The sequence below is a fragment of the Amphiprion ocellaris genome, chromosome 20 (genome assembly GCF_022539595.1).
Source record: "Amphiprion ocellaris isolate individual 3 ecotype Okinawa chromosome 20, ASM2253959v1, whole genome shotgun sequence".
Taxonomy (NCBI): Eukaryota; Metazoa; Chordata; class Actinopteri; family Pomacentridae; genus Amphiprion; species Amphiprion ocellaris.
The window spans coordinates 31527117-31555028 of NC_072785.1; the positions used below are offsets into that span (position 1 = coordinate 31527117).

The 27912-nt window shown below is 41.3% G+C and overlaps 1 protein-coding gene and 1 non-coding gene across 2 annotated transcripts; both read right to left on the reverse strand.

Annotated features, from left to right (window-relative positions):
* Nucleotides 1-976: 976 nt before the first annotated feature.
* On the reverse strand, nt 977-27686 carry baz1a (bromodomain adjacent to zinc finger domain, 1A). Its single transcript, XM_023280001.3, is given in 31 exon segments — nt 977-3472; nt 6256-6343; nt 7736-7917; nt 8264-8442; nt 8530-8649; nt 8728-8939; nt 9239-9403; nt 9570-9652; nt 9839-9910; nt 10173-10272; nt 10274-10322; nt 10538-10671; nt 10747-10877; nt 11566-11786; nt 11868-12094; nt 13144-13256; nt 13354-13430; nt 13684-13806; nt 14680-14845; nt 15145-15465; nt 16597-16728; nt 17156-17294; nt 18337-18432; nt 18583-18825; nt 20211-20330; nt 20417-20504; nt 21997-22098; nt 22544-22705; nt 22821-23099; nt 27139-27277; nt 27503-27686. Coding segments are annotated over 30 exon segments (4413 nt in total). The 5' UTR covers nt 27252-27277; nt 27503-27686; the 3' UTR covers nt 977-3296.
* On the reverse strand, nt 5710-5795 carry LOC111575106 (small nucleolar RNA SNORD53/SNORD92). The gene has a single exon (XR_002746707.1). It is a non-coding gene; the product is annotated as a small nucleolar RNA SNORD53/SNORD92 (small nucleolar RNA).
* Nucleotides 27687-27912: the final 226 nt, after the last annotated feature.

Below are 27912 nucleotides of genomic sequence, written 5' to 3' on the forward strand. Positions count from 1 at the left end.
AAACATATAAATAAAAATAGTAAAATCAAAATAAGATTATAAAATCAAAATGTATTTAAAAAAATCTGAGTATTAAAACTTTAATAATAAAATCAAAATAATAAAATCAAAATATAGAAATAAAAATAAAATTTAAACAAATCTGAATAATAAAATTACAATAACAAAACGTAAATAATAAAATCTAAATAATAAAATCCAAACAATAATATATAAATTATAAAATCAGAACTATAAATTATAAATTCAAAGTAATAAAATCAAAATAATATCTAAATGATAAAAGCAAAACAATAAACTCTAAATAATTAAATCTAAATTAGAAAATGTAAATAAAATCTAAATAAAAAATTCTAAATAAGATTAAAGTTATAAATCTAAATAATAAAATAATACATTTTAAATAATAAAATCAAAAATAAAATCTTAATGATAAAATCAAAATCATGAAATCTAAAGAATAAAATAAAAACAATACATTTTAAATGATATAATCTAAATAATAAAATCAAAATTATGAAATCTAAATAACAAAATTTAAACACTAAACTTAAAATTGAGGAAAAATGGGACTGTTTGGACATAAAGACAAAAACATCAGATCATATTTTTTTAAAAATATAAATTTATATTAGTTTTTTTTAAAAACATACTCAATTGGAATAACATGAAAAAAGTCTTCACATATTTTATATATAGAATAAATCCATATTATTGAGATAAAAGTCAAATGCATGATTTATAATAGATAATAAAAAGTCTAAAAAATGTTAACTTCTTGAGTCAAAATTAGAGATAAAAAGTAGAAATTAATTTAAAAAACTAATTTGCAGCTTTAAAAAAAATGGAAATTTATGCTTGAAAGTATAAAAAAAATATGAGAAAAACTCACATTTATGCCACCAAATCCAGATTTGAGTGACTATTTAAATAAAACCAGATAAATTAAGTGAGTGTGGAGAAGAAGAGGCTCCAGTCGCTTATAAAAAGTCCATTTATTTTTACATCAGAACAACAAACAGCGTCAGGAGGCAGCAGCTAGCGTCATAAATAAAGACAACCAGAGGCTTCATCTAAATAAATACACAGCAGAGGGGGAGGCGGGGGGAGTGTAGTGTCTACAGCACACCTCCATCCGACACACAACACCTTCATCATCATCAGAGAGGAAGAACAAAAACAAAACTAGAGCAGGAAAAGTCGCAGTAGTCAAAAAAATACAAAAACTACAAATCCACAGAGTCCGCACGGCTCGGGCTCTCAGAGGGGAAGTCCAACATTTACAGATTTTAAAGTCGTCTGATCTGATTTTAGTCCAGACCTGAGGCTCATTTTAAAGATTTTAAACTTTATTATTTGTTTAAATTCAGCAGCTGAAATGTCTGTGAGCTGAAGTCTGTCATAAGTGAACCAACGATTATCAATAAATCACTGTGAGACTGAAGGAAACCAAAAATAAACAGATTGTGAATGGAGTTCTGTACTGTGTTTTTCACCGTATTCCTACTTGAATTCCTGGAGGTTTAATCTAAAGCGCGTCAGATATTTTTATCCTCAGACAGTTTAAGTCACATTAAATCTGAAAAGACATAATTAATGTCGTTAAAGTTGAGATTTCACTGAATTAGGACTTCAATAATGAATGAATGTGCCGTTAAAATACACTGGAAGAAACCCTAAAAATAGCTAAATTCTTAATGGAGTTCTGAACTGTGTTTATAGCTAATTTTTTAAGTGGATTTCTGGAGGTTTATTTTGATGGGTTTCTGATTCCAGTCTTTATGCTAAGCTAAGCTAACCCACAGCCTGACTCCTGGTAAAAGACGAACTATCATCAGTTCAGGTATTTCTCCAGGTAAATTCACGCTTTATTTGCTGTTTTTTGTGTCCTGAGATCTTAAACTTTCTATTTTTTCTTCGTTATTTATCAACTCAACCATCACCTCCTGAAGATCAACAATCTGATTAAACGTTCTCCAGTTTTATTCAGAATAAACTTGTTTCCTCTTTTCTTTGGATACAATATATTTGTTTTTAATACATGGAGTTGTTGCTGTGACGTCAGGGGGCAGGACCAGTGTGGTTAGGGGGGTGGCTACAGTTTTGAGGGAGGAGCTTCTGTGGACGCTGAAATAGAAACAACTCAATAAATCCAACTTGAAAATATTTACAGTTAGAAATTTCACCTGAATTTAATTTTGTTTTCTACAAACGAACTCAAACAGAAAATTTGACACTTTTTTCCTTCGGTGCCAAAATAAAATGAGCGACAAACATAATTCAGTTCACAAACTGGACTCTGGCATTTAAATTAAACGGAAACAGACATTAATTTTGCTAAACGCCGGGAGAATTTAATAACTTTCAAAATAAACCAAAATCAGAACATGAACTAAATTAAACAACAGTCCAGTTTCAGATTCAAGAGATTTAACTATTTAACCAAAGTTCAGTTCCTGAACCACGACCTGGTGGATGGAAATGTTGGATAATCGATCAACTTTTAAATTAATTGACAACTATTTTGAAAATCAGTCTGAGTTCCATCTGAATGTAAAACAGTCTAAATTCTGTGTTTTGAGCTTGTTAAAGGTGAATATTTTCAGTTTTTTTCCCTCTATGACGGTAAACGGAACAGTTTCTAATCAAACAGTAAATGGATTAACCCAGAAAATGACCAACAGTGAAACTAACGGTAGAAAAACAATGTATTTGACCCGGCAGGTCAGAAAACAGCCGTGGCTCTGGGCTGTAACATCCTGAAGAAGGTCACGAGCTGCAGCTGAAAGACGAGAACCTGAGCTTCCTGAAGGTTTTATGTGTTTCTCACAGTGGCAGGTTTTTATTTTTTCAAACAGCAAACCTAAATCTTTGACTCTAAAGGGAATCGTTTTAGTGGCGGCCGCCGCAGACATCCATATGTCCGGCCCCGAACCCAGACGTCCGTACGTCTGGCCCCGAACCCTGCAGATCAAACGTCGTGTCCCTGAGCCAACGTTAGCGGCCTGATGTCAGTGCAAAGCTTGACGTCTTTTAGTGGTTTTTGCTTCGGTTAAAGGGAACATGTGTGACTCTACTGTCTCTACGTCCTACAGCACCAGGGGAATGTGTCTGCTACATGTCGACATGCCGACGCTCCGGCCAGGTGAGAGGGGGCGGAGCCTCAGCGGAGAGGCGAGCTTTAACCGAAACCAGCTTCTGCTTAAATCGTGTTCTGCTCCGGCCCCTCTTCCTGCCTCTGGACCAATCGGAGCGTGGCGGCGTAGGCGACGGTGAGGTCACAGGGTGCGTTTGGTTCAGTGCCGGGAGCGTTTGGTGGGCGGGGCGGAGCTGCGCTCTGCTAGGCCAAGCCGGCCGAGCTCCGAGTGGAAGAACTCCTGCAGACGGTGGCCAGCTTTGGCCTCGTTGGTGTGACGAGGATTATACTGGAGACAGTTGGAGAACATGAGCTCCACGTCTGAGATGAACTCACCTGCAGGGAGACGGGTTACATCCCGTTACATCACAGTTTGTTCTTCTGTGTTTTATCTAATAAATACAAAGTACAACTAAACTATATTTTTCTGACAGTTCTTAAAAAACACCTGTTTAGAAAAAGGCTCCAAACAAGTAAAAGCGGAATCACTCAATGAAAGATCAACCAGTTCTACCTCCAGAACCTCCTCAGAACATCTGGTTCTTCATCTACAATGACGTTATTAATGATCAGAGTTCTACCATCAGACTGGGAACATTTCCAGAGTTCCAGGTCCTTGAAGTCCAAAGAGAACGTCCCCTGTAGAAAGTTCTAGAGTAGAAGTTCTAGAGGTCTACTCTACATTGGACGTAGAAAGTTCTATAGTAGTTGGTATACTCGTAAACTTTCTACAGGGGATGTTCTCCTCTATGGACTTCAAGGACCTGGAATGTTCTAAGCATAGAACTTTCTACAGAGGACGTTCGCCTTTCCAGCTTTCAGTCTTCAAGTTTAGTCTCACTTTGAACATTTCAGGTCCTTGAACTCCATAGAGGAGAACGTCCCCTGTAGAAAGTTCTAGAGTAGACCTAGGTATAATCTAGAACTTTCTCCAGGGGACATTTTTCTTTCCTACTTCCAATCTTTAAGTTCAGTCTCACTTAGATCATTCCGTGTCCTTGAAGTCCATAAAGGAGAATGTCCCCTGTAAAAAGTTGTAGAGCAGACCTACCTACAACTCTAGAATTTTCTACAGGGACGCTCTCCTTTCCTGCTTCCAGTCTTTAAGTTTAGTCGCACTGAGAACATTCAGAACCCAAGACATCCTGGTCCTTGAAGTCCATAGAGGTGGGTCCAAATTTATCACTTTTTAATGGACGTTTTCCATCATTTCTGATCCTCAGAACTTCATCAGTCCAGCAGATAGAACCATGACATTTAGGAGGAAAAACACATCTGAGTTCTGGGAAAAATTGACACCAGATCAGTTTTACATCCATCCAGGTGTCACAATCTGAACACTGAATCAAATTTCAGATTTTTTTTTTTTTTTTCTAGAACCAACTTTGAGCATTAATATTATGGGATGTATCATAGTTTGAACAGTAAAACTGCAAGAGTTGAATGTGTAGGACACAGAGTCATGGAAACAATCATTGGTATCCTGTTTTTACCCTCTACTTTTACAAGCCTTCCAGGACCTGCTGGTATAAAACATCCTCACATCATGATGCTGCCACCACCATGCTTCACAGTGAGGATGGTGTGTTTGTGATGATGTCTGTCAAACACAGCGTCTAGTCTTAAGGACAAAAAGCTCCATTTTGGTCTCTTCAAACCAAAGAACACTGGCTGATGTTAACATAAACTGGACTACATCATTACCACCCCAAACCATAAAATTTGCACTGACATTCTTGCACTGCACATCTCTGCACTTTTAAACTTTATTTTTATTTTATTTTTTCTGTTAAAAAATTTTGCCACCCTTGTATATATTGTAAATAAAGCTGCTGTAACAATGTAAATTTCCCCTGGAGTGGGGAGAAATAAAGAACTTTATCTTTATCTTATCTTTAACCTTCTCATTTTTTTCTGATAATTCACCAGAGAAAACTTTAAAAAGGTCATTCTGGGTAAACTTTAAGGCTCATATCAGCATGTTGGTAGGTGGTTGGTCAGAACTATGAAGGGCAATGAAAGAAGAAACCAGGATCATCTACAGACACAATTCACTAACTGGCAAAACAGTTTTCTAACATAATGAAAGTCAGTTTTTGAAAATCAGATTAAAAAATAGTCCAAAGAGACAAAAAATGGTCCAAAATGACACAAATAAGTTGAAAAATGTCCAGTATGTCAAAAAAAAGTCCAAATTGACATTTTAAGACATTTATTTCTGTGTAGGATGTGTATGTTTCAAGCAAGCATAAATTATGGCAACTGGACTAACCTCGTGTGAGTCCAGTATGTATGTTCATCATTATGCACCAAAAATGACTGTGACTGCTGGATGGATTTAAACTGATCTGGTGTCAGTCTTTCCCAGAACTCAGATGTGTTTTTCCTCCTAAATGTCATGGTTCTATCTGCTGGACTGATGAAGTTCTGAGGCTCAGAAATGATGGAAAACGTCCATTAAAAAGTGATAAATCTGGACCCACCTCTATGGACTTCAAGGACCTGGAACTCTGGAAATATTCACAGGATGAAGGTAGAACTTTTGCTAAAAGTGCCTGTAAACTGGCAGCGGATTGGTCAGACAGCCAAGAGAAGTTGTGACATCACGTGACATCATCAGCTCGTTAAGCGAAACCTTTTCTCAGCATCATCACTCCTCCCCGACAGCCAATCAGAGCAGCTGGATGTTAAAGGTCATTTAGAGTTTCTGTAGCGTTTCCAACTATAATACATCCCATAATACTGAACATAAATAAACAGAAACCAGATTCAGTGTTCAGATTGTGAGACCTGGATGGATGTAAAATTGATTTGGAGTCAGTTTTTACCAGAACTCAGATGTTTTTTTATCAGATTATTTGACATCAGGATCATCTTCTAGACATGAATCAGTTTGTGGCAGCATTATTTTCTAATATTCTCATATTTAACTCGTATTAAGCATCCTGAAGTTATTATAGATGAAACTAAACCAGCTGATTCTGAGGGGGTCCGGTGGGAACTTTTCCAGATTCCTCTCTGGTGTAGTTTTAATTTAAAACCTGCTGCAGTCAGACTGAAACAGATCCGACATTATTATTTAATCCTGCAGCTGAAAGATGATTTCTCTTTTCGCTCACCTGCTGTCTGATATTCACAGTTGTTGACTTTCTCTCTGATGGTGCTCAGAGCTATCGGCTTCTTGATGATGTCATAGTAGTCTGGAACCTGCACAGGTGAGCAGAGCGTTAATTATTCTGTCCTGCAAGTCAGATCAAAGCTCAGTTTAATCACAACTCATCATAATAAACTTTATCTCTATAGTGCTTTCTAAACCAGAGTTACAAAGTGTTTTACTGTACAACAAAAGACAACAAAGAAGTAAAAATCATGAATAGAAAATGCAATTAAAGTATGATGACTCTTTGAAAAATATTCATATATACATATTCAATCTTTATCCTTGTCTTTTAATGCATTTTTATGATCTTCATGTCTACTTGTATGTTTTATTTCTATGGTTTTAATGTATGTCCACCTTTAAATCATTTTTTGAATGTATTTCTGTGCCATTGTAAAGCACCTTGAATTCCCTTGTGTATGAATTGTTTTACAAATAAACTAGCCTTGCCCATATATTACCCATGAATATACATACACACAGATAAACATGTATATATACACACATACAAATTCTACAACGTTATATGAATGCCAGTCTGTACAGGTGGGTTTTTTAAAATCTTTTTAAACAGGAACTGACTCAGCTGATCTGATATTCAGGAGTTTGTTCAAGACAGTAAACCCACGATCCGCCTTTGTTTTAAGCCTAGAATGTGGAACTTTAACAACATTTGATTTTCTGCTCTGATGGGTCTTGGGGCAGAATAGGAGGTTAAGAGTTCTGAAATACAAACAGAGTCGAACCATGTAAGGATTTAAAAGTAATCAATGGGATCTCAGATTGAAGTCTGTACTGAATGAGGAGCCAGAACCAGACTGATGTGTTCCCAACGTGACCCCATCAAACACAGTTTCACCATCTCAACCCCAAAACCTTTTACCAAACTGTAAAAACAGAAGGAATCATGAGATTTTAAACTTTCTGCCAGATAAAAATAGCAATAGTTCATCAAAGTCTCTCTCATTTAAAAATTTTCTAAGAATAAAGCATTTGCAGTGTGTGTAGTATTTACACTACCATTCAAAAGTTTGGGTTCATCCAGATAATTCCATGTTTTCCATGAAAACTCCCACTTTTATCCATGTACTAACATAACTGCACAAGGGTTTTCTAATCATCAATGAGCCTTTCAACACCATTAGCTAACACAATGTAGCATTAGAACACAGGAGTGATGGTTGCTGGAAATGTTCCTCTGTACCTCTATGGAGATATTCCATTAAAAATCAGCTGTTTCCAGCTACAATAGTCATTTACCACATTAACAATGTCTACACTGGATTTATCATTCATTAAATGTTATCTTCATTGAAATATAAAAGCTTTTCTTTCAACAATAAGGACATTTCTAAGTGATCCCAAACTTTTGAATGGTAGTGTATGCGTGTAAATGTGTGTAAATGTGTATATATGTGTATAATTGTGTGTATTCGTACCTGCGTCCTGGACACCAGCTTCATGAAGGGCCAGCTGTCCTCGTGTCTCACCAGCTCCACCGTCAGCTGCTCGCAGGCCGACAGCTCGTGGACACCGTGGTTCCTCCCAGAGGACCGTCGGCTGGACGAGGAGGAGGACGGGGGGAGGACGGGTCTGGAGGGTTTAGGAGGAGGAGCAGCATCTGGGGAGGAGCACACATACTGGTTTAACTGGGTTTACTGGTTCTAGTGGTTTACTGATTTAACTGGATTCACTTCAGAGGATCAGAATCATCCGGTTTTACTTCAGTCCACATGAACCTGACAGGTGAACCGTTCTGATTGGTTCTTCTCTGACTGGTGGTGTTCACCTGTTGCACTTGTCTACTGGCTGCTGATTGGTCGATCCCTGATAACTAATTAGTAACTGGTTAATCACTGTGTTTATATTTGTTGTTTTTGTTTGTGAAGCTAATTGATGATAGTCTAGTTAGTGCTTTCTGATTGGCCATTTACCTGTCCGCAGGTGTTTCCTGATTGGTTGTTTACCTGTTGCAGGTCTCTTGCGGGATTCGCTCTGACCAGGTGAGGTTTTGGCGTTGCTGTTTGGCGCCAGGATCTCGTTACTCAGATGGGAGCTGTTTCGACTCCCAGAACGAGGCGGAGCTTTACTGCCGGACGCCGTGTTGGTCTTTGATGTGGGGGGTGTGGTCTTCTTCCCTGAGGACCTGTGATTGGATGGAGTCAGTGAACTGGGATCAGGAGGAGTTTAAACTGGGATCAGGGAGAGTTTAAACTGGATGACTGATACTCACTTGGATGCTGATGAGTTTTTCCCAGATGAGGTGTTGCTGTTCTTGGGCGTGGCCTGTTGACTTTTGGGCATGGCCTGTTGGCTCTTTCCTTTGGGGGGCGGAGCTTGACTCTTCTTGGCACTGCAGAGATTCAGATTAGAAGAAGTTCAGCTTCAGACTCAAAGCTGATGGACCGAACTGAAATATTTCCACACTCACCTCACGGTAACTTCTTCCTCCTCCTCTTCTGACTCCACTTCCTCTTCTGACTCCTCCTCTTCCTCCTCAGACTCCTCCTCTTCCTCTTCCTGCTCGTCATCCTCCTCCTCTTCCTCCTCCTCATCAATGGAGGAGCGCTGACGGGACGGGAGGCGGCTGGATCTCTGTTTGGGTCGACAGTCTGGACAGAACCAGTCGCCTTCTGGAACCGACTGAGAGACAGTGTGTGTGGTTTTTTTTTCTTTTTTCCACCAAAAAATGTTCAAAGATTTCCCAGAAATGTTGAAAATGTGGACATCAGAAGTTTCACCATGAAAACATATTTTTTTCCCACATTTTCAAAGTTTAAAACGGGTCAATTTGACCCGCAGGACGACACGAGGGTTAAAGATGTTTCTGGAGACATCACCTCCAGGTACAGGTGTGGTTTAAAGACATCATAGCAGCAGACAGTGGGGGTGGCCTGTTTACCTTGAGGCGGGGCCTCAGACAGTGGGTGTGGCCTGTTTACCTTGAGGCGGGGCCTCAGACAGTGGGTGTGGTGTCCTCGGTCGCAGCCGTCACACAGCAGCATGTTGTCGGCGTCTCCTTTGCGTCTGCAGATGCGGCAGCGAGCGTTGAGGACAGAGCGAGACCAGAGGACGCTTCGCTCCAGACTGGACAGGTGGACGAACACCTGGAAACATCAGACAGGTAAATAAAGGTTAGACAGGTCATTTGAACTTGAACTTTAAAACCGGTTCTCGATGTCCAGTCCTACTTTTGAGTGACACGTTAAGCAGCCAATGAGAGCGGAGCTTTCAGAATCTGGATTCTAAGCAATAATGAAGAGTTCTTCTGACCTGAGAGAGGCTGGAACACAACTGTAGAGAATCCCTCCATCGCTCCAACACCGTCTTCACCACCCGACCGCTGTCACTGCCATCTGACAGACAGGTAAAGACATATACGATCTGAATCTATCAGCTGATTATAAATCTAACTCTTTTGACACTGAGATTAGAGCCAAATATGGTTCTACTGATAGAAACAGAAGAAAGGTCTATTGATGATGATGATTCTAACTTTAAACTCTATTTTCTATGTCTGGAGGATTCTTTAGAGGTCCTACCATCACTGATCTGGTCCTCGTCTTTCTTCTTGTTCTTCTTTGACTTTGGGTCTTTCTTTGAGTCATCGTCACCTTTAGTGGGATCAGAAAGGTGTTACTAAATACAGTAAACACAATATAAACTGTTCAGCACACCTCATCCTGTATCTTTAATACTTTTAGTTTCAGATACTCAAACTCTGCCAACATTCTGCTAAAACTTTTATTTAACCTGTGATGTGTCTGATGATTGATCCTGAACTTCAGTTTGTGTTTTTTCTTCCTTCAGTCGATCACAAACTGTCCTGGACTGTTCCAGGCTGTTCCAGACCTTTCCAGACCTGCAGAGACTCACCCAGCGGAGCTTTGAGGAAGCGTCTCTCGATGCCGTGTTCGATGTGACCGAGGGCCTGAGCCAGGATTCGTACGGAGCTGCTGACGGCCTGAGGAGTCCCTGGTACCGCTGGTTCCCCCGGCAGCCGAGTCGGACTTCAGCTCCTGCAGCCTGAAACACAAACATACACGTTAACATCACACCAACAAACAATAACACATGAAACACACACATTTGCAACACAAAACACATGTAAACACACAGCAGCAGCTCTGAGCTCAGGAAGCTAAAGCCTTCATGCTGACACGTTCACTGTCATCAGATCCTTCCTGTGATTGGACGACCAGCACTATGTGACCAGGTCTCCCCTCCACCTGTCTGCGTACCTGTCTCTGGCTCTCAGGTGGGCGGAGTCGACCTCCATGGCCTCCTCTCGTCCGTTCATCGCTCCAGCATCAGAACTGAGCAGCTCGTAGTTTCCAGCCTCCAGCGCCGAGCGCCACACCTGTCTGTCCATCACCTGAACGATGACAGAGACACCCAGGTGAGTCTGAGGTTGTTTGCTTCATTCAGCAGGTGCTCCAGGTGTACACACCTTCAGAGTTCCCAGAGTTCCCTGGTGGATGCGATCCTCGATGTCCAGCAGCAGATCTCTCAGCCTCCCCTCCATCAGAGACTCGGCTGCAGCAGTGCATTCTGGGACAGATCGGGACGACTCCAGCTCACCTGGACAAACAGGACAGGTTTGTTTACAGGTGTGTCACCTGCATATTAACCAATGAATTATAGAGTATTTACCTGTTTATTTACATGTCTGTTTACCTGGTTATTAGATGTAAATTTACCTGTGCTTTACCTGTCTACTTACCTGTGTTAACCTGGATACTTACCTGTATGCTCACCTGTTTAACTGTTCATCTGCATGTTTATTTGTAGGTGTAGTTGTGTTTTTACCCGCATCTTTACCTGTATATTTACCTGTACAATTACCTGTGTATTCATCACTGTTAAATGTGTAGTTACCTACATGTTTACTTGTATATTTCTCTCTGTATTTACCTGTATATATACCTATATCTCATCCTGTATTTACCTGTAAGTTTATTTATACATTCATCTGTATTTTTACCTATATTCATCTGTTTTTCTCCTATATTTACCTGTACATTTACCTATATTTACATGTGTATTTACCTGTTTGTTTTGCTGTATTTTTACCAGTATTCACCTGTGTATTTACTCTATATTTCCCAGTGTATTTACATGTATTTACCTGTGTATTTTCCTGTTTGTTTCTCTATACTTTTACCTGTGTTTACTTGTTTGTTTACTCCCATATATTTACCTGTTTGTTTTGCTGTACTTTTACCTGTATTCACCTGTTGTTTACTCCTATATTTACCTGTATACATACCTGTGTGTCTGTACTTGCTGGTGTCGCAGTTCTGCAGCAACTGCTGCAGTCTGTCTCTCTCCTGCAGCAGCGCCTCCTTCAGGCCACTTTCTCGGTGACCTCGAGGGTTCAGAGCCTCGATCAGCTGATCCACCTCCTCCACCGAGCTGTAGAAGGACCACCGGTTGGGACGGTCCACAGGTGGGCTGCAGGTGTGGAAGGAGGCGGGGCTTGAGCCGATGCTGTAAGGTCAGAGATGATTAGAAAGCTCCGCCTCTTTAGCTGCTTCAGCCTCGTTACAAGCCGCCTCCTCTGAGACTCACCTGTCCTCCTTCACCTCCACCACGTCCTCGTCCTCCGTCCTGGCGTCCTGGGCGGGTTTGGGTCGCGGCTGCAGCATGTCCTCCGTCAGGCCGAAGCAGTCGTCCTCCACGAACAGAGCGGAGGCCGACGGGAGGAGCCAGTAGCGGCGGTACAGCCGGTCTCGGCCCAAAGGGAGCAGGCAGGTGCAGGTAGCTGCCTTCTGGATCCGCTCCTGGAGCTCCCGGACCTGCAGAGGAACCAGAACATCAGGAATCCGGTTTATATCTGACAGTAAAGGAGGTCTGGACAGTCAGGATTCTGTTAGTTTAGGGGTGTCAACAGGGGGGTCCAATCCAGCCAGCAGGACAACTTTGCAAAGACTAAAAATTACAGACATTAAAGACGTCATCTGCAATTTTTCAATAAACGTAAACTGCTATTTTAAATTTGTCCTTTGTAGACACTCGGATCTGTAAACTGTAACGTGTAAATGATAAACTGAGGCGCAATATGGTTGAAATTGAACTTTTTTCCTCATAAATCTTGTAACAAGATATATGAATATTTGCAGAATGCACTAAAGATGTAGGTGTTTGAAAATGAATAATCTGCCCTACGTTTGGTAACAAATCAGTTTATCAAAAAAAAAGTCAAAATACTATTGAGAAACTAGTAATTCAGTTTGCAAGAATTTACAGCACAAGTCTGTGCTCAGACTTCAGTTTGTGGAGGAATTAATTCGCTTCATCAGACCAAAGAATCTTCTGCTGTTTTCTGATAAATGACCAAAGAAAACTTTAAAAAGTGCATTCTGGGTAAACTTGGACTAATTCTGGACACTTTTGGGCTCATTATTGTGACATTTTGAAGAAGTGTTGAAGTAATTTTGGACAGTTTTTGAATTATTAAACAATTTACAAGTCATTTTGGACGATTTAATGACCTTTTGAACAACTTTGAGTAATTTTAGACAAATTTCAAGCCTTTTAAAGTAAAAAGCCTTTTAAAGACAATTTTTGTGTAACTTTGGACAACTTTGATGTCATTTGGAACAATTTTTCTGTCATTTTCAGAAAACTTTAGATGCATTCTATCTAAAGCTGGAGGAAACTTTAATAAGATCATTCTGGGTGAACTTTAAGGCTCATATCAGCGTGTTGGTTGGTGGTTGGTCAGAGTTATGAAAACACAGAGGAAGAAACGTTCTCCTTATCAGAGTCAGATCAGAGCATTTTAATGGTCCTCTACCCTCCAGATCCTGGGGTCTAATGAATGAACACTGGTTCTGGTTCTGACCTTCTCCTGCTCCTTCTCCAGCTCCTCTGCTGTCAGGCTGGTCGGAGGACAGGATGGAGGTTTGGAGTCTGGAGGCGTCTGCTGCTGCTGTTTGTCTTTCTGGATCATTTTAGCTGGAAGAGAATCAACATGAACACAGTTTATACTCCGACTACACATCCAGTGACCTGCTGTAGGACTCACAGCTCTGAGATCTTTTTTTGTTTTTACCTTTCATCATCTTCTTGCTGTTTGATGAAGAGTTCTGACCCTCGTCATCCTCAGTGTGACGTCCTGCAGGAGTCTCACTGTAGCGGAGCAAATATACAACTTAAATATCACAAAGAACTTTCTCATCTCAGGTTAAAAAAAAACAATAAATAATCAACAACACAACATGAATGAGCAGAACTGCTAAAAAGAATTTAATGTAAAAGCCGATTAATTAAACAAAGTGTTGATCAAACTGAACATAACGGATCAAATTAACCTGTTCCAGATGTAGTGAATCCCAGCTGTTAAATTAACTCTGATCTGAGGAGACAAACATTCATTTCCTACCCGTTGGTCTGGACTCCTCCCTTCTCCTCCTTCAGCTTCTCCTCCTGCTCCTTCAGTTTCTCCTCCTTCTCCCTCATCCTCTGCTCCTGCTCCCTCAGCTTCTCCTCCTTACGGAGACGAACCCTGAAAGGTTCAGTCAAAAACGTAAATAATGACTCAGTGTGTTCCAGTGTGAACACTGTGTGTAGTTATGTGTAAACCTGTTTATATCAGGTGTGTTACTGTGTATATACCTGTGTATTCTTGTGTCCACCTGTGTGTATACCTCTGCGTGTATACTGTTTGTATACACCTGCAGGTATACTGCTGTACACCTGTGTGTGTACATTTGTATACCAGTGTGTGTACACAGTGTGTATACCTCTGTATACACCTGAATGTATACAATGCATACACACCTGCACGTACACCTTTGAGTGAATACCTCTGTAAACACTTGTGTGTAGACAGTGAGTGTACCTCTGTGCATATACACCTTTGTGTGTATACTGCTTGTATACACCTGTAGGTATACTGCCTGTATACCAGCATGTATACCTTTGTACACATCTGTGTGTACACCTCTGTGTACACAGGGAGTACACATCTGTGTAAACTGTTTGTATACATCTGTAGGTATACTGCCTGTACATCTGTGTGTATACCAGTGTGTGTACACAGCGTGTATACCTCTGCATACACCTGCATGTACACAACATGTATACACCTGAGTGTACACCTCTGTGCATATACTGTGAGTATACACCTTTGTGTGTATACTGTTTGTATACACCTGTAGGTATACTGCCTGTGCACCTGTGTGTGTAGACCAGTGTGTATACTGTGTGTACACCTGTGAATTTACCAGAGTGTGTACACTTGTGAGTATACCAGAGTGTGTACACTTGTGAGTATACCAGAGTGTGTACACCTGTGAATATACCAGAGTGTGTACACCTGTGAATATACCAGAGTGTGTACACCTGTGAGTATACCAGAGTGTGTACACCTGTATACCTATGTGCAGCCTCCTCTCTCTCCCTGCGGTGTTGTTCAGCTCTGATTTCTCTCAGTTCCTGTCTGGCGGCTCGTTGATCCTCCACACTGTCTTCAATCAGATCTCTGCTGGACGCCAACGTCAGCAGCTTCCCCACCAGAGCCTGAAGGATCCTCAGCTTCTCCCCTACAAATAAACATTAATGTAAACCAACCAACAGTCTGGAGCTGTGAAAATGAAACCAGGTGTACATAACTGAGCTTCAGAACTGAACTGGATCATTTTAATCTTCTTAAACTGAACTTTGAGTTCTTGTGATGTTAGAACTTACACAGTATTGCCTAATAAAAATGAGAACGTATGTTTAGTTCTCCATCTCCCTGTAGACAGAACCGGTCCAGTCGAGGAGGTTGAGTTCAGGACTGGACAGAGTGTAGAATGGAGTCATGTTTTTAGTGTTTGTATCTGATTGGTCGGCTGCTCACCTGGTGTGAGGTCATACACCGCCGTGCACGACAGCCTCTTCAGCAGTGCCGGCTCGGCCAATCGCAGCTCCACACACGGGTCGTCCATCAGGGTGAACCCGCCCTGCTTCTGGTAGCGCAGCTTGGCGTTGCCGTGGTTACAGTCTGCGCCGGACGCCAGGATGTGCAGCCGGAGGATCTCTGACAGCGTACAGCTGTCCAGGTCCAGCTGCTTCAGGCTGCAGCCCTGATGGAGCTGAGGCCAGGCAGCCGCCAGGGAGGCAACAGCACTCAGAGCAGAACGGGTCGGATCAGAATCATCCTCCAGAGCCTCCGACAGGTCTACACGGACAGAACATGTTAGATACAACACGTTAGATACAACACGGTAGATACACAACACGTTAGATACAACACGCTAGACACGACACGTTAGATACGACACGTTAGATACGACACGTTAGATACAACACGCTAGACACAACACGCTAGACACAACACGTTAGATACAACACGTTAGATACACAACACGTTAGATACAACACGCTAGACACAACACGCTAGACACAACACGTTAGATACAACACGTTAGACACAACACGTTCTTGTTCATATGAAGTACAGCACCCCCTTGTGTTCAGCTACAGCGTTACATCAGGAGAATTTCACGTAAATTTTTGGTTCTGAGTTCTGGTCTCACAGGAAACAAACTGATGACAGAACCAACAGCAGGTTGTGTGTTTGTGTTTGTTTTATTACGACCCCCTATTAGCTTTTGCAAGGCAGCAGCTATTCTTCCTGGGGTCTTCATAATTTCCTTTGTGACAACACCAAAATGCAACATGTACACATAATGCATACAAATCAGAATTACAGAATACACAAACAATATATACAAGAATACACATTTACAATACAAATGTCATACATGTATACAACTCATGCTGAACCAAAAGCTTGCCACACACAATACTCCCACATTGAATCATCATAAAAACAGATTTTGTTCTTCTCCAACGATGTCATGACCCAGCAATAATATTGATTAAAGAATAATCCTCCTCAGAAACTAGCCAGGATTTCAGTCTCTGAACAATGAAACACTGAACCCTGCATCCTTGCTATTAATTACATTCACAATATATGCAGTATAATTGGAATCTGTCTTGCTGTTGTAACATTGCAGCCACTACATTTGAGTTTATGATTTATTTTTATTTAACTATTGTATTTTACCAGCTTCTGCTCCCCTGAGTAACTCATAGATATTAATAATTTAAATTTTGTGCTAAGTAATAATCTTTTAGTCTTATTTTAAAGTTTATTATGTTTCTCTGTTGAATTACATAATACTGTATATTGGGAAACTGACTTAGATTTAGACATGGTAAAATGATTTCCAGCAGCATGTCTTGTTGAGTAATTATGTGTTGCTGTACTAAAAGACAAATTTGTGTGTTGGGTTTGTGTTACCTTCTGCCTGCTCCTTAGCCAGCTCCTCCTGCTCCTCGTCCAGAGCCTGAAAAATGGCCGACAGGAAGAAGAACAGCAGCTCACAGAGAGGACCTTCAGGGTCAGAACCCACCAGAGCCTCCTCCAGAACCTCTGTGGAGAGAACATCTGTTAGAACCAACACAACATCTGCACGGCCACGACAGAGAGAAAACATTCCTCAGAACCAAAACAAGATCTGTGAGAACCTTCAGAACCTCTATCTAGAAAAACATCCAACACAGCATGAGTTAGAACCATGTAGCCATCAGTCTAACCTCCAGATGTTCTGCTAAGAGGGAGAACATCTGTTATAAGAACCTGTAGAATCTACTGAAACTCAGAATCTGTAAAAGATCAAACGCACCTCTACAGTCTTGTTGAATTAAAATAAGAGAGACCAGCATGCTCTGAGATCTCCACTAGAACCTCCACTACATCCATCAGCTCAACAGAACCACAGCATCAGAGAGAACCACCCTGGGAGCAGAACCACATTAAGAACCACGGTGTCCAGCAGAGTTGGTATAAATGTTCTCACCCAGAGAGACGCCATCGGGGAACTCGTCCTTCAGGTCGAAGGCCTCGCCGAAGGCCCTCAGAAACTCCAGAACCATCAGAGCTTCTCCAAAGAGCTCTGCAGGAAGACGGGTTCTCACCGGAACCGGACTGGGCAGCTCCTGGTGGAACCAAGACACACAAAGATGCAGGTTCAGGAGAATGGCTTAATAATTTAATTTTGTTATTTCTACTTTAATCAAACCAAGAACCAACTTCTATTATTTATCCTCATCACAACAGTCCGACCCTAAAGTCACCTGGACTGAATCTGGACATCAGTAGAACAGTTGATGGTTCGGCTGTAGTTTAAAGATGAATCTAAGGCTGCAGATATTTAATAAACTCAGAGGAAAAACTCCTCAACAGCTGGAAGCAACAAACTGAACTTCAAACCCAGAGCACTTAATGATCAGTGAGTCTCATTAAACTGTCCTGTTACCGTCTTCATCGCATGAAAGCTAGATTTCTGCAGATTTCACTAATGACCAACCGTACAGAGCTACTCCACCCCTGAAGGTGGTCAACAGCAGCACCTTCAGAGACTGATTGCAAATCTGAGAGGTTCAGGAAGTGATTTTCCATCCATCCGTCCGTCCGTCCGTCCATCCATCCATCCATCCAAACCTTTAGTCTATTTATCTATCTTTCTTTAATCCATCCATCCCAGTTTGTAACAGATGTTAAACTGTAGAGTAAAGAGAATGAAGTTGGTGTTTTGTGGTTTTCAAACTCTACCTTTTGCTATTGGGTGTTTTTAGTCTAATATTGGAACTAAAATGTGTAAAAATCACTTCTGTTTGCTGATGTTACTGGGTGCAGTTTAGATTTATGTTGAAGCTGAAACGTTCCTCAGTTTGATCCCAACATCTACAGAAAGGTGAGCATTCAGACATGAAGCTGATGCTTTCAGATGTCATCCCATAAACAGAAATGAGTTCATGTTTTTTAGAGGCTTCGGTCCAAACCACAGTCACCATTTCCTGCTTGGTTCTTTACAGTAAAATGTTCACCGACTCCTTACTGCTGATGTGATGGAGTTTTTAGCTTTAGTTTATATATTCAGTCATGTTTTTATAGAAAATATTCTAATCGGTTTAACAGAATCCTTCATTTATCAGTTCAAATCATCATATCATACTGTTTGGTGGTGCGTTCACTGACCTTCAGGTCTTCACACTCCATGTCCTCTCTGGGTTTGTTCCACAGTTTCAGCCGTTCAGCGTATTTCTTCTTCTCCTCCTTCAGCTTCTCTCGTTCCTGTAAATCAGATCCACAAAAATCTTGTTTTTATTTCTCATTATTTTATAACATTTTTCAGATTAGTCGTTTAGTTGTTGTGTTTTGTTTTGTTCCTTTGGTTCCTCTCCTGTTGTTTTAAATGTGCTTTATGAATAAATCTGGACTCACCCTCTCCTTCTCCAGCTTCCTCTGCTCCTTCTCCTCCCTCCTCCTCTGCTTCTCCACCTCGAACCTCCTCCTCTGCTCCTCCTTCATCTTCTCCCGGTCCTCCTTCTCCTTCCTCTTGGCCTCCTGAGCCTCCTCCTTCTCCCTCTTCAGCCGAGCTCGGTCCTGAGCTGCCATCGCCATCTCCTCCCTCTGGTGCAGCAGCTTCAGCTTCTCCTCCGCCGCCTTCAGCAGTGACGAGCTCGCCTGGAAACATCACGGAACATTAAACTGATCAGAGAACAGCTGCAGAAACTTTCCTAACGTGGTTGTAGGTTTATTTATGAAGCTGCTGAATCTGGACAGACGAGATCTGCAGCAAACATGAAAAACGTTCAACAGCTTTTAATGTAAATCTTTCAGTTAAAGTGAAGCTGTTGAACATTCCTGCTCTCAGCTGTATAAAGCTCACATCTGTCACTTTAAAAATAAATACGACTTCCTGCATCTCAAATCATCAGGTTCCCTCTGATTATTCATCTCTGATTTGCTGGAAATTTTAATGCTATAAACCAGGGGTGTCCAACATGCGGCCCCGCCCTCCAGAGGGTCCAGTCTGGCCAGATTTTATTTGATTTACAGTCCAATATTCCAGTTTCTGAATCAGTAACATAACGACAAATAACAGAGAAAAATTCAGGTTTTTATCTTTAATATTTCCTCAGATATTGTTGTTCAAACAGACTCAAATAAAAAAAAAAACCTCCTGAAAGTGGGCCAACAAATGATTTTTTTAAATAAATAAAGCAGCGAAACTTATTGAGACAAGCTTTTTCCATCTCCTTAAATTCTTTTTTGGGCCAAAAACAACCTCAAGTGAGCGTAGAAACTTTAGTTTTGGACATTCTTCCAAATTTTGCTGTTTCTGTTACAAATTTTTCTTCAAAATATGCATACAAATCCACACTTCAAAAACATAATTTAGTCATTAACTTCCCCTGAAACAAAAAATACATTTATATTTTCTTATTTTAGTTTGCTCCTGTTAGTATTTGGTCTGAATCAATGACTTGATGGGAAATGAGAGAAAATTTCAGGTTTTTATCTTTAATATTTCCTCAGATATTGTTGTTCAAATAGATTCAAATTTCCTATTTTTTACATCTTATTTTATGTCAGAAATTACTTTATATATTAATGTAAAATTTCACCAACACCTTTATAAATATCCATAAACCTCTTTACATACTAAACGTCATTCATTACATCTGTAAACTTCTGTAATCTGCACCTTCTTATGTCATTAGTTCATTTCTGTATCACTCTTGTTTATTCTGTAATTTTTTCTATATAATATTTTCTATATTTTTATTGTATTTTAGCTTCATTTCCTTGTGTTATCCTATAGTTTACCCCTTCACTGAACATTCATGCTGCTGTAACAACTTTATTTCTCTCCGGTGATTAATGAAGTCGTCCGAGTCTAATTTATTCTGTAAATTTTCAAGTAAATCCGAGACACAAACTGTTCTTAAACTCTGAAATAGAACGACCCACTTGATAAAAACTTACAGCAGACACTTTGCTTTCTGTCTGTGAAGATTAACCTTCTAACGTGTCACATGTTTCCTGTCATGTCCTGTTAGACCTACCTGTCCAGGTGAGCCCCGCCCACCTTTCGAGGGAGGGCTGAAGGGGAACAGTGGAGGCTCATCGGGGAAGAACTGAGAGAAAGTCTGTTCAGAGAGTCGGTACTTCATCACAGTGGAGGGCTGCCAGATAGAAGGAGGTAATAGAGGTGAGTTAGATCCACCTGTAGGGCAGGTATCAGCCATTCAGGAAGTGATGCTGCTCTCACCTTGATGACGATGGTCCCGTTGTGAGGCTCACAGTGCTGCTTGAAGAGCAGCTTCAGTCTCTCTCTGGACAGAGTCGTCTTCCTCCGGCTGGAAACACAAAGTTCATCAGATAAACAGAAAATTTAGCACAGAAGCTAAACATCACCTCAAAATGTTCAAATCTGTAACATAAGTTTATTATTCAGATAAATCAACTGTGTGATCAAAAAGTTCAAACCACACGAGTGTTTATAAGTCAGGAGAAGAAACAGAGCTTTAAACAGATGCTGGTTATGAGGAGAGAATGTATGAATAGATTCTACAGAACATAAACTACCGTTCAAAAGCTTAGGGTCACTTAGAAATGTCCTTATTTTTGAAAGAAAAGCAGTTTGTTCAGTGAAGATAAGATTAAATGAATGACAAATCCAGTCAAGACATTGTTAATGTGGTTAATATGCACCCAAACTTTAGAACAAGTGTTTTCTTATTATGTGTTTACTACATTTTCACTGTATTTTTGCTATATTTTTAACTGTATTTTTATTATATTTTTAATGTATTTTTACTGTATTGTATTTTTACTGTTTCATGAGATTTTTACTGTATTTTACTATATTTTTACTGTATTTTTACTATGTTTCACGAGACTTTTACTGTATTTTTAGTGTATTTTTATTATATTTTAATGTATTCTTACTGTATTTTTATATTTTTACTGCATTTTTTACTGTATTTTTACTGTTTCACTAGATTTTTACTGTATTTTTTACTATATTTTCACTGTATCTTTACTATATGTTAACTGTATTTTTACTGCATTTTTACTATATTTTATCGCATTTTTATATTTGTACTGTATTTTTACTGTATTTTTGCGATATTTTATCTAGATTTTTTACTGTATTTTTTTCTATAAATTTTCTATATTTTTACCTTTTTTTCTATATTTTATCAAAATTTTTTACTGGACTTTTACTATATATTTTCTATATTTTTACTGTATTTTACTACACTATTGTTCAAAAGTTTGGGGTCACATAGAAATGTTCTTATTTTTGAAAGAAAAGCAGTTTTTTTCAATGAAGATAACATTAAATGAAGGATAAATCCAGTGTAGACATTGTTAATGTGGTAAATGACTATTGTAGCTGGAAACAGCTGATTTTTAATGGAATATCTCCATAGGGGTACAGAGGAACATTTCCAGCAACCATCACTCCTGTGTTCTATTGCTACATTGTGTTAGCTAATGGTGTTGAAAGGCTCATTGATGATTAGAAAACCCTTGTGCAGTTATGTTAGCACATGGATAAAAGTGGGAGTTTTCATGGAAAACAGGAAATTGTCTGGGTGACCCCAAATCATCTCTAGGGTTTACAGAGAAAGTATCCAGAGAGGTCAGAGAGTGGGCAGACTGGTTGGAGATGATAGAAAGGCAACAAGTCAACTAACCACTGGTTACAACCAATGCAGAACACCATCTCAGAACCATTAATAGCTGAATGAGCTCCACCCTAACATCAGCTGGATGTACGACTCTGAGTACCATAATGTTTCTGCAAGATTTGTATGAGGTTACACAGGTGAAACTTCTCACCTGATCTGATTGGCTTTGACAGTAAACGATTCACTGTGTTGGTCCTTCACCATCCTCACTGTGTATTTAAACACTGACGGACTCAGAGGCTTCTTCCTCTTCCTGCAGACACACAAACACACAAATTAACTCAGTACTGGCTCATCCCAGTTTGGTTGGAGGTCATGAACAAACTCAGAAGTCTGTCATGGTGCCCGTTGCTAGCTAAACTCCCACAATGCTCTCTGCCTGTAGTCTGAGTGATGCCTCCTCTGGTCTCTACAGGATTAAACAAGAAGAGACTCCACCTGGTGGAACAGCCAGGAACTACAGCTGATTGACTGACTGACATGGAGAGAAAACAGGTTTTCTACATTTGCTGGAGCCTCAGTACCTCCTACCATCTAATACTACATTTACCCTCTAATACTGCATTTACCCTGTAACACTACATTTACCCTCTAATGCAACATTTACCCTCTAATAATATATTTACCCTCTAATACTCCATATTAAATGACTAACCTGATGTCAATGCCCCTGTTCTACCCCCCTATGACCTACTGACCCGTTGATTTGTGGCGTTGGACTCTGGAAGGCGTTGGTCTCGTCGTCGCTGTCGCTGATGACGATGGTGTCGCTGTCGGGTTGTTTGGGGTGGCCGTTAGCGGCCAGCACTCCGTTAGCGCTGGACTGAGGAGAGTGAACCTGCAGGATCTCACACACATATCTGACACACACACACACACACATATCAGATCACCTGTTTTCACCTGTTTAGGTGCAACAAAGACTGTTATAGAACTGGTTTCCATGGTAACCAGAGACAAACACGGCGTCGGTACCTGGCTCCGTTGCGTCCGTTGACGTCCACCGTCTCCCCGGGGAAGAAGCGGTCCTTGACGAAGGCGTAGACGTCCTCGCAGAGCTCGGTGAGGCGGCAGCGGCGGCTCAGAGCAGCCAGGTGGAGCAGCGGCGCCACCAGGCTCTGAGGGAAGCTCTGCAGGTTCTGCTTGGCCCGGCGCTCGCTGTCCACCGCCTCCAGGTAGGTGAGACCGGCCCGGCCCGTCAGAGCACAGCTCCACACCAGACTGTTGCACAGGATGGTCCTCTCAAAGAACTCACTGAAGAAGAGGAGGAGGAAGTTTCAGGTTTATCTTCAGAGGAAAACACAAACCCTTTATCATGTCGCTCTAGTTCTGGTTGTTTACATCATAAATCTGAATATTCTCCAGTGAATCTTTGCACATTCCTGTACAGTGAATATTTCTAACACTTTTAATTACTTCAGATTCCCTGGATTCGCTTCATTTGTTTATTTGTCTCAACTGATTTGCTTTCTTTTTATTATGTTACGCACAAAAACTCCAGGTCACATTAGGAAGTTTGATTGAATCTGTGTCTGGAAAAATCTGGAAATAACCTCCTGGGATCAAGGTAAGAACGAAACATTAGATACGAGTTTGTTTGCTGTTATTTCTTTCTTTAAGCCAAAAAAATATTCATTTTTAAGAGACTGTTTATGCATTTTCTCTACTGTTGTTGGTTTTCTCTAAACAGCAGGTTTGAGTTTGCTGTTCGACATTTCCTGAGACTACAGATACTGTTAGACAGAAATCAAAATGTGTTTCCACAACTTCAGTGAATTCTGTGAAAACCTGTCATTCAAACAGATCTAATTTAACATCCGACTGTCTGCTGTCACTCATTTGTCATTTCCAGCCAAAACAAACCTGCTGGTCAAGTTTAATTCACTACAACAGAAGTGAGTACACCCCTGTGCAACAACTGTCTTCGAGTAATCAGATTACTTCTAAGTTGAACAGTAGAGTATTTGATGTGATGTTAAATTGAAACTTTGGTGAATTATGTGAAAACCTACTGATTCTGAGTTTCGACAAAACACGGAGAACAGAGTAGAAATGACCATTTAAATGGTACCAAAGCTGCATTTTATGAAAAATCTGCCCCATTTTTGAAACATACAAATTATTCTGAAAACTGTGTTTTTATATAAATGCAGAATAAACACATAAATAGTTAAAATTGATCTTTAACCCTTGTTTATATCATTTATATTATTATATCTTACCCAAAAGAAACCTGTTGGTCAATTTTAAATTCACTCTTAAGTGTACAACAGAAGTGAGTACACCCTTTATGTCAAATGATTCTAAATTGTGGCCCCTTACAGTAATCAGATTACTTCTAAGTTCAGCACCAGAGTATTTGCTCAGACTTTAAATTCAAAAATAACAGTTTAGACTTACGAAATTAAAAATTCAGGCTTTAATTTAGGAACTCGGTGCAAAAAAAGTCAGTCAAGCTTTCATAGAAGGTTTAGTTTTTCTACTTTTCTCTGTAAAACACCAGAAAGGTTCTGTTGGATCCTCATCAGGCAACATTCTGGTCCAGGTTCTAGTTCCACCTTGTACTTCTGTAGAACCTCTTAAGTGATGTTGTTCTTTGGATGTTCTCTGCTGGAATATTCCTCTTCTTCATCTGGTCAGTCAGTATTTTGGTTTATCCACAGACATTCATGCTGCATCTGTAAATGTCATCAACACCTTCTGACCTCATGCAGCTCCATATCATCACACTCCAACCTCCGTTCTTCACTGTCAGGACTCTGCATCCACTGTGGTAGTCCTGGTCAGGTTCTCACCAAACATCTGGACTCCATCTGAACTCACTGATCTTCATCTGACCAAAGAATGTTCTCCAGCATCCATCAGGGCTTCTTCTCAGGTTCTTCAGCAAACTTTCATCTGGAAGTTTAGTTCTGAGCAGCAACCAGGTTTAGTTCTGGTCCTCCATCCTCCGAGGTTGATGTTCTGAAGGTTCCTTCACATTGTCTGAGCTTCACACTAACTCTGGTTTCCATTGAGAACCCCTGAACCAAGTCTGAAGCAGCTAATGTCTGTTTTTACAGCTGGATTGTGGAAGTAGTTCACTGTCTGTGGAGTCATTTTAGGAGCTCTGATTAGTGGAACTATGACTCCTTCTAGACCTCCTGATTAGTGGCACTATGACTCCTTCTAGACCTCCTGATTAGTGGCACTATCACTCCCTCTAGACCTCCTGATTAGTGGTACTATGACTCCTTCTAGACCTCCTGATTAGTGGTACTATGACTCCTTCTATATCTCCTGATTAGTGGTACTATGACTCCTTCTAGACCTCCTGATTAGTGGTACTATGACTCCCTCTAGACCTCCTGATCAGTGGTAGTGACTCCTTCTAGACCTCCTGATTAGTGGTACTATGACTCCTTCTAGACCTCCTGATTAGTGGCACTATGGCTCCTTCTAGACCTCCTGATTAGTGGCACTATGACTCCTTCTAGACCTCCTGATTAGTGGCACTATGACTCCTTCTAGACCTCCTGATTAGTGGTACTATGACTCTTTCTAGACCTCCTGATTAGTGGTACTATCACTCCCTCTAGACCTCCTGATTAGTGGTACTATCACTCCTTCTAGACCTCCTGATTAGTGGTACTATGACTCCTTCTAGACCTCCTGATTAGTGGTACTATCACTCCCTCTAGACCTCCTGATTAGTGGTACTATGACTCCTTCTAGACCTCCTGATCAGTGGTACTATGAATCCTTCTACACCTCCTGATCAGTGGTACTATGACTCCTTCTAGACCTCCTGATCAGTGGTACTATGACTCCTTCTAGACCTCCTGATCAGTGGTACTATGACTCCTTCTAGACCTCCTGATTAGTGGCACTATGACTCCTTCTAGACTTCCTGATTAGTGGTACTATGACTCCTTCTAGACCTCCTGATCAGTGGTACTATGACTCCTTCTAGACCTCCTGATCAGTGGCACTATGACTCCTTCTAGACCTCCTGATTAGTGGCACTATGGCTCCTTCTAGACTTCCTGATTAGTGGCACTATGACTCCTTCTAGACCTCCTGATTAGTGGCACTATGACTCCTTCTAGACCTCCTGATCAGTGGTACTATGACTCCTTCTAGACCTCCTGATCAGTGGTAGTGACTCCTTCTAGACCTCCTGATCAGTGGTACTATGACTCCTTCTAGACCTCCTGATTACTGCTGACTGTGCTTCACTGGTTTCTAGTTGCTCACTGATCTTCCTGGATCCTTTTCCAACTTTCTTTTCCATGTGGAGCCATGATGCAGACATAGATAGTCCCAGTCCATAGGTCCAGAACTGAGAAGGTTCTGATGTTCTCAGCTCATTATAGAACCATGTTCTGCAGATAGACTGACTGGGAATCACAGCTGGACTCAGTTTGGTTTCATTCACAGAGATTCACTTTTGTTTCTACTTTGGAGCCTGAATTTCGAGTACAGTCTTTCTAAAGGTTTTGCTTTTGATTGGTCGTCATTTTAGAAATAATAAAGTTGTTGAGAGATGGTAGGGCTTCTAAATATTACAGATTAAACTGATATTAAACATTAAATATTCACTTCTGTTGTAGCTTTCAGGCCTGAATTATGAAGCAGATGAATCATTTAAGGGATTACCTGTAAAAACAACATCTACCTGGATGTTCAGGTTAATGAACCAGATGAGTTGTGATGGTAGGAACCGGTTGAAACAAGTCTGTACTTCCTGTCTGAGGTCCTGGTTCTGACTTTAAGGTCAACATTTGACTCCATTTGAAGGTAAAACCAAAACAGAAACACTTTGAGTCAGAATATTCACATTTCACTGAGTCTCCAGAGTCAGAAACTCCGCTGCTGCCTCCCGGAGCCGTTAAAACCGGTGTAAGTGCCCTTTAACGGTGTCGGTTTAACGGTCCGGACCGGCTCCGCTCCAACTGTCAGCGGGCCTCGAGCTAACGGCTAAAACTAGCAGCTAACCGCCGCTGACAGCTTGTTAGCTACCCGGGCTAACTGCCGCTAACCCGCTTTAGCTCGGTTAGCTCGCTAACTTAGCCTCCGTTACACCTGCCCTGACCCGGGCGGTCCGGTCCAGCACCTGCTACCCGCTCTAACCCGCCTCCAGCCCGCTTTAACACGACTTTTAGCCAGGTTCGGACCGAAACAAGTTCTCATTTCCACTCCGGGTCAACTTGGCTTTTGTTTATCTTGTCTGGAAGTTTGCCAGCCGACCAACTGTCACTCACACCGGACCCAGCAGCCCACAGGTGAGCCCGGGCAGCCGGCGGATACTCACTCGTAGGTCCGGAAGATTTCGTGGGTGATCTTGCAGAGGAAAACCTCCTCGTCCGGCCGCAGGTCCGAAGGCGGTTTCTGCCGGATGAAGGCTTTTCTGTGGAGAAGCGGCATCTCGGAGCTCCGCTTCACCGGCCGCACTTTGAAAAAAGAGGAGGGAAACCGAGTCACAAACACCGAATATCACAGCACAACTCCGGCCAAACACACCAAAGTGAGTCCCGGAGTGGACCGGGAGCTCCGGGCTGAGCCCAGCGGGGGTCCGGGGTTCGGTTAGCGGCGGCTCAGAGCGGCAGAGCGGCTCTTTTGTTAGACGCGCTGTTAATCTGCCCACATGGAAATGTGCTCGGAGCCGCCAGACTCACCTCTGCCTCGGATAAAGTCTCCCTCTCTGCCCGGAGCCGCCGACACCCAGCAGCCTACAGCACCGACCGCTTCCCGACCGTCCGCACCGAGTTGTGTTCCGATGGAGCGATAATCCACCGTCCGAACTGAGAGCTGGTCCCGGGATCAGAGCGCCTCTCCGGCGGCTTGTTGACCAAGTTTTACTCCGCTTCACGGACCCGCAGAGAGCTCGGAAATTTCAGCTCCGCACTCCGTGAAGGCCCCGTGGGTTACAGTACATAAACACACTTTAACCCTCCTGTCGTCCTGCGGGTCAAATTGACCCGTTACAAAGTTTGAAAATGTGGAAAAAAATTATATTTTCACAGTGAAAAATCCTATATTTTCAACACTTCAACACTTTGGTGCACAAAAAAAGAAATGCTAAAAA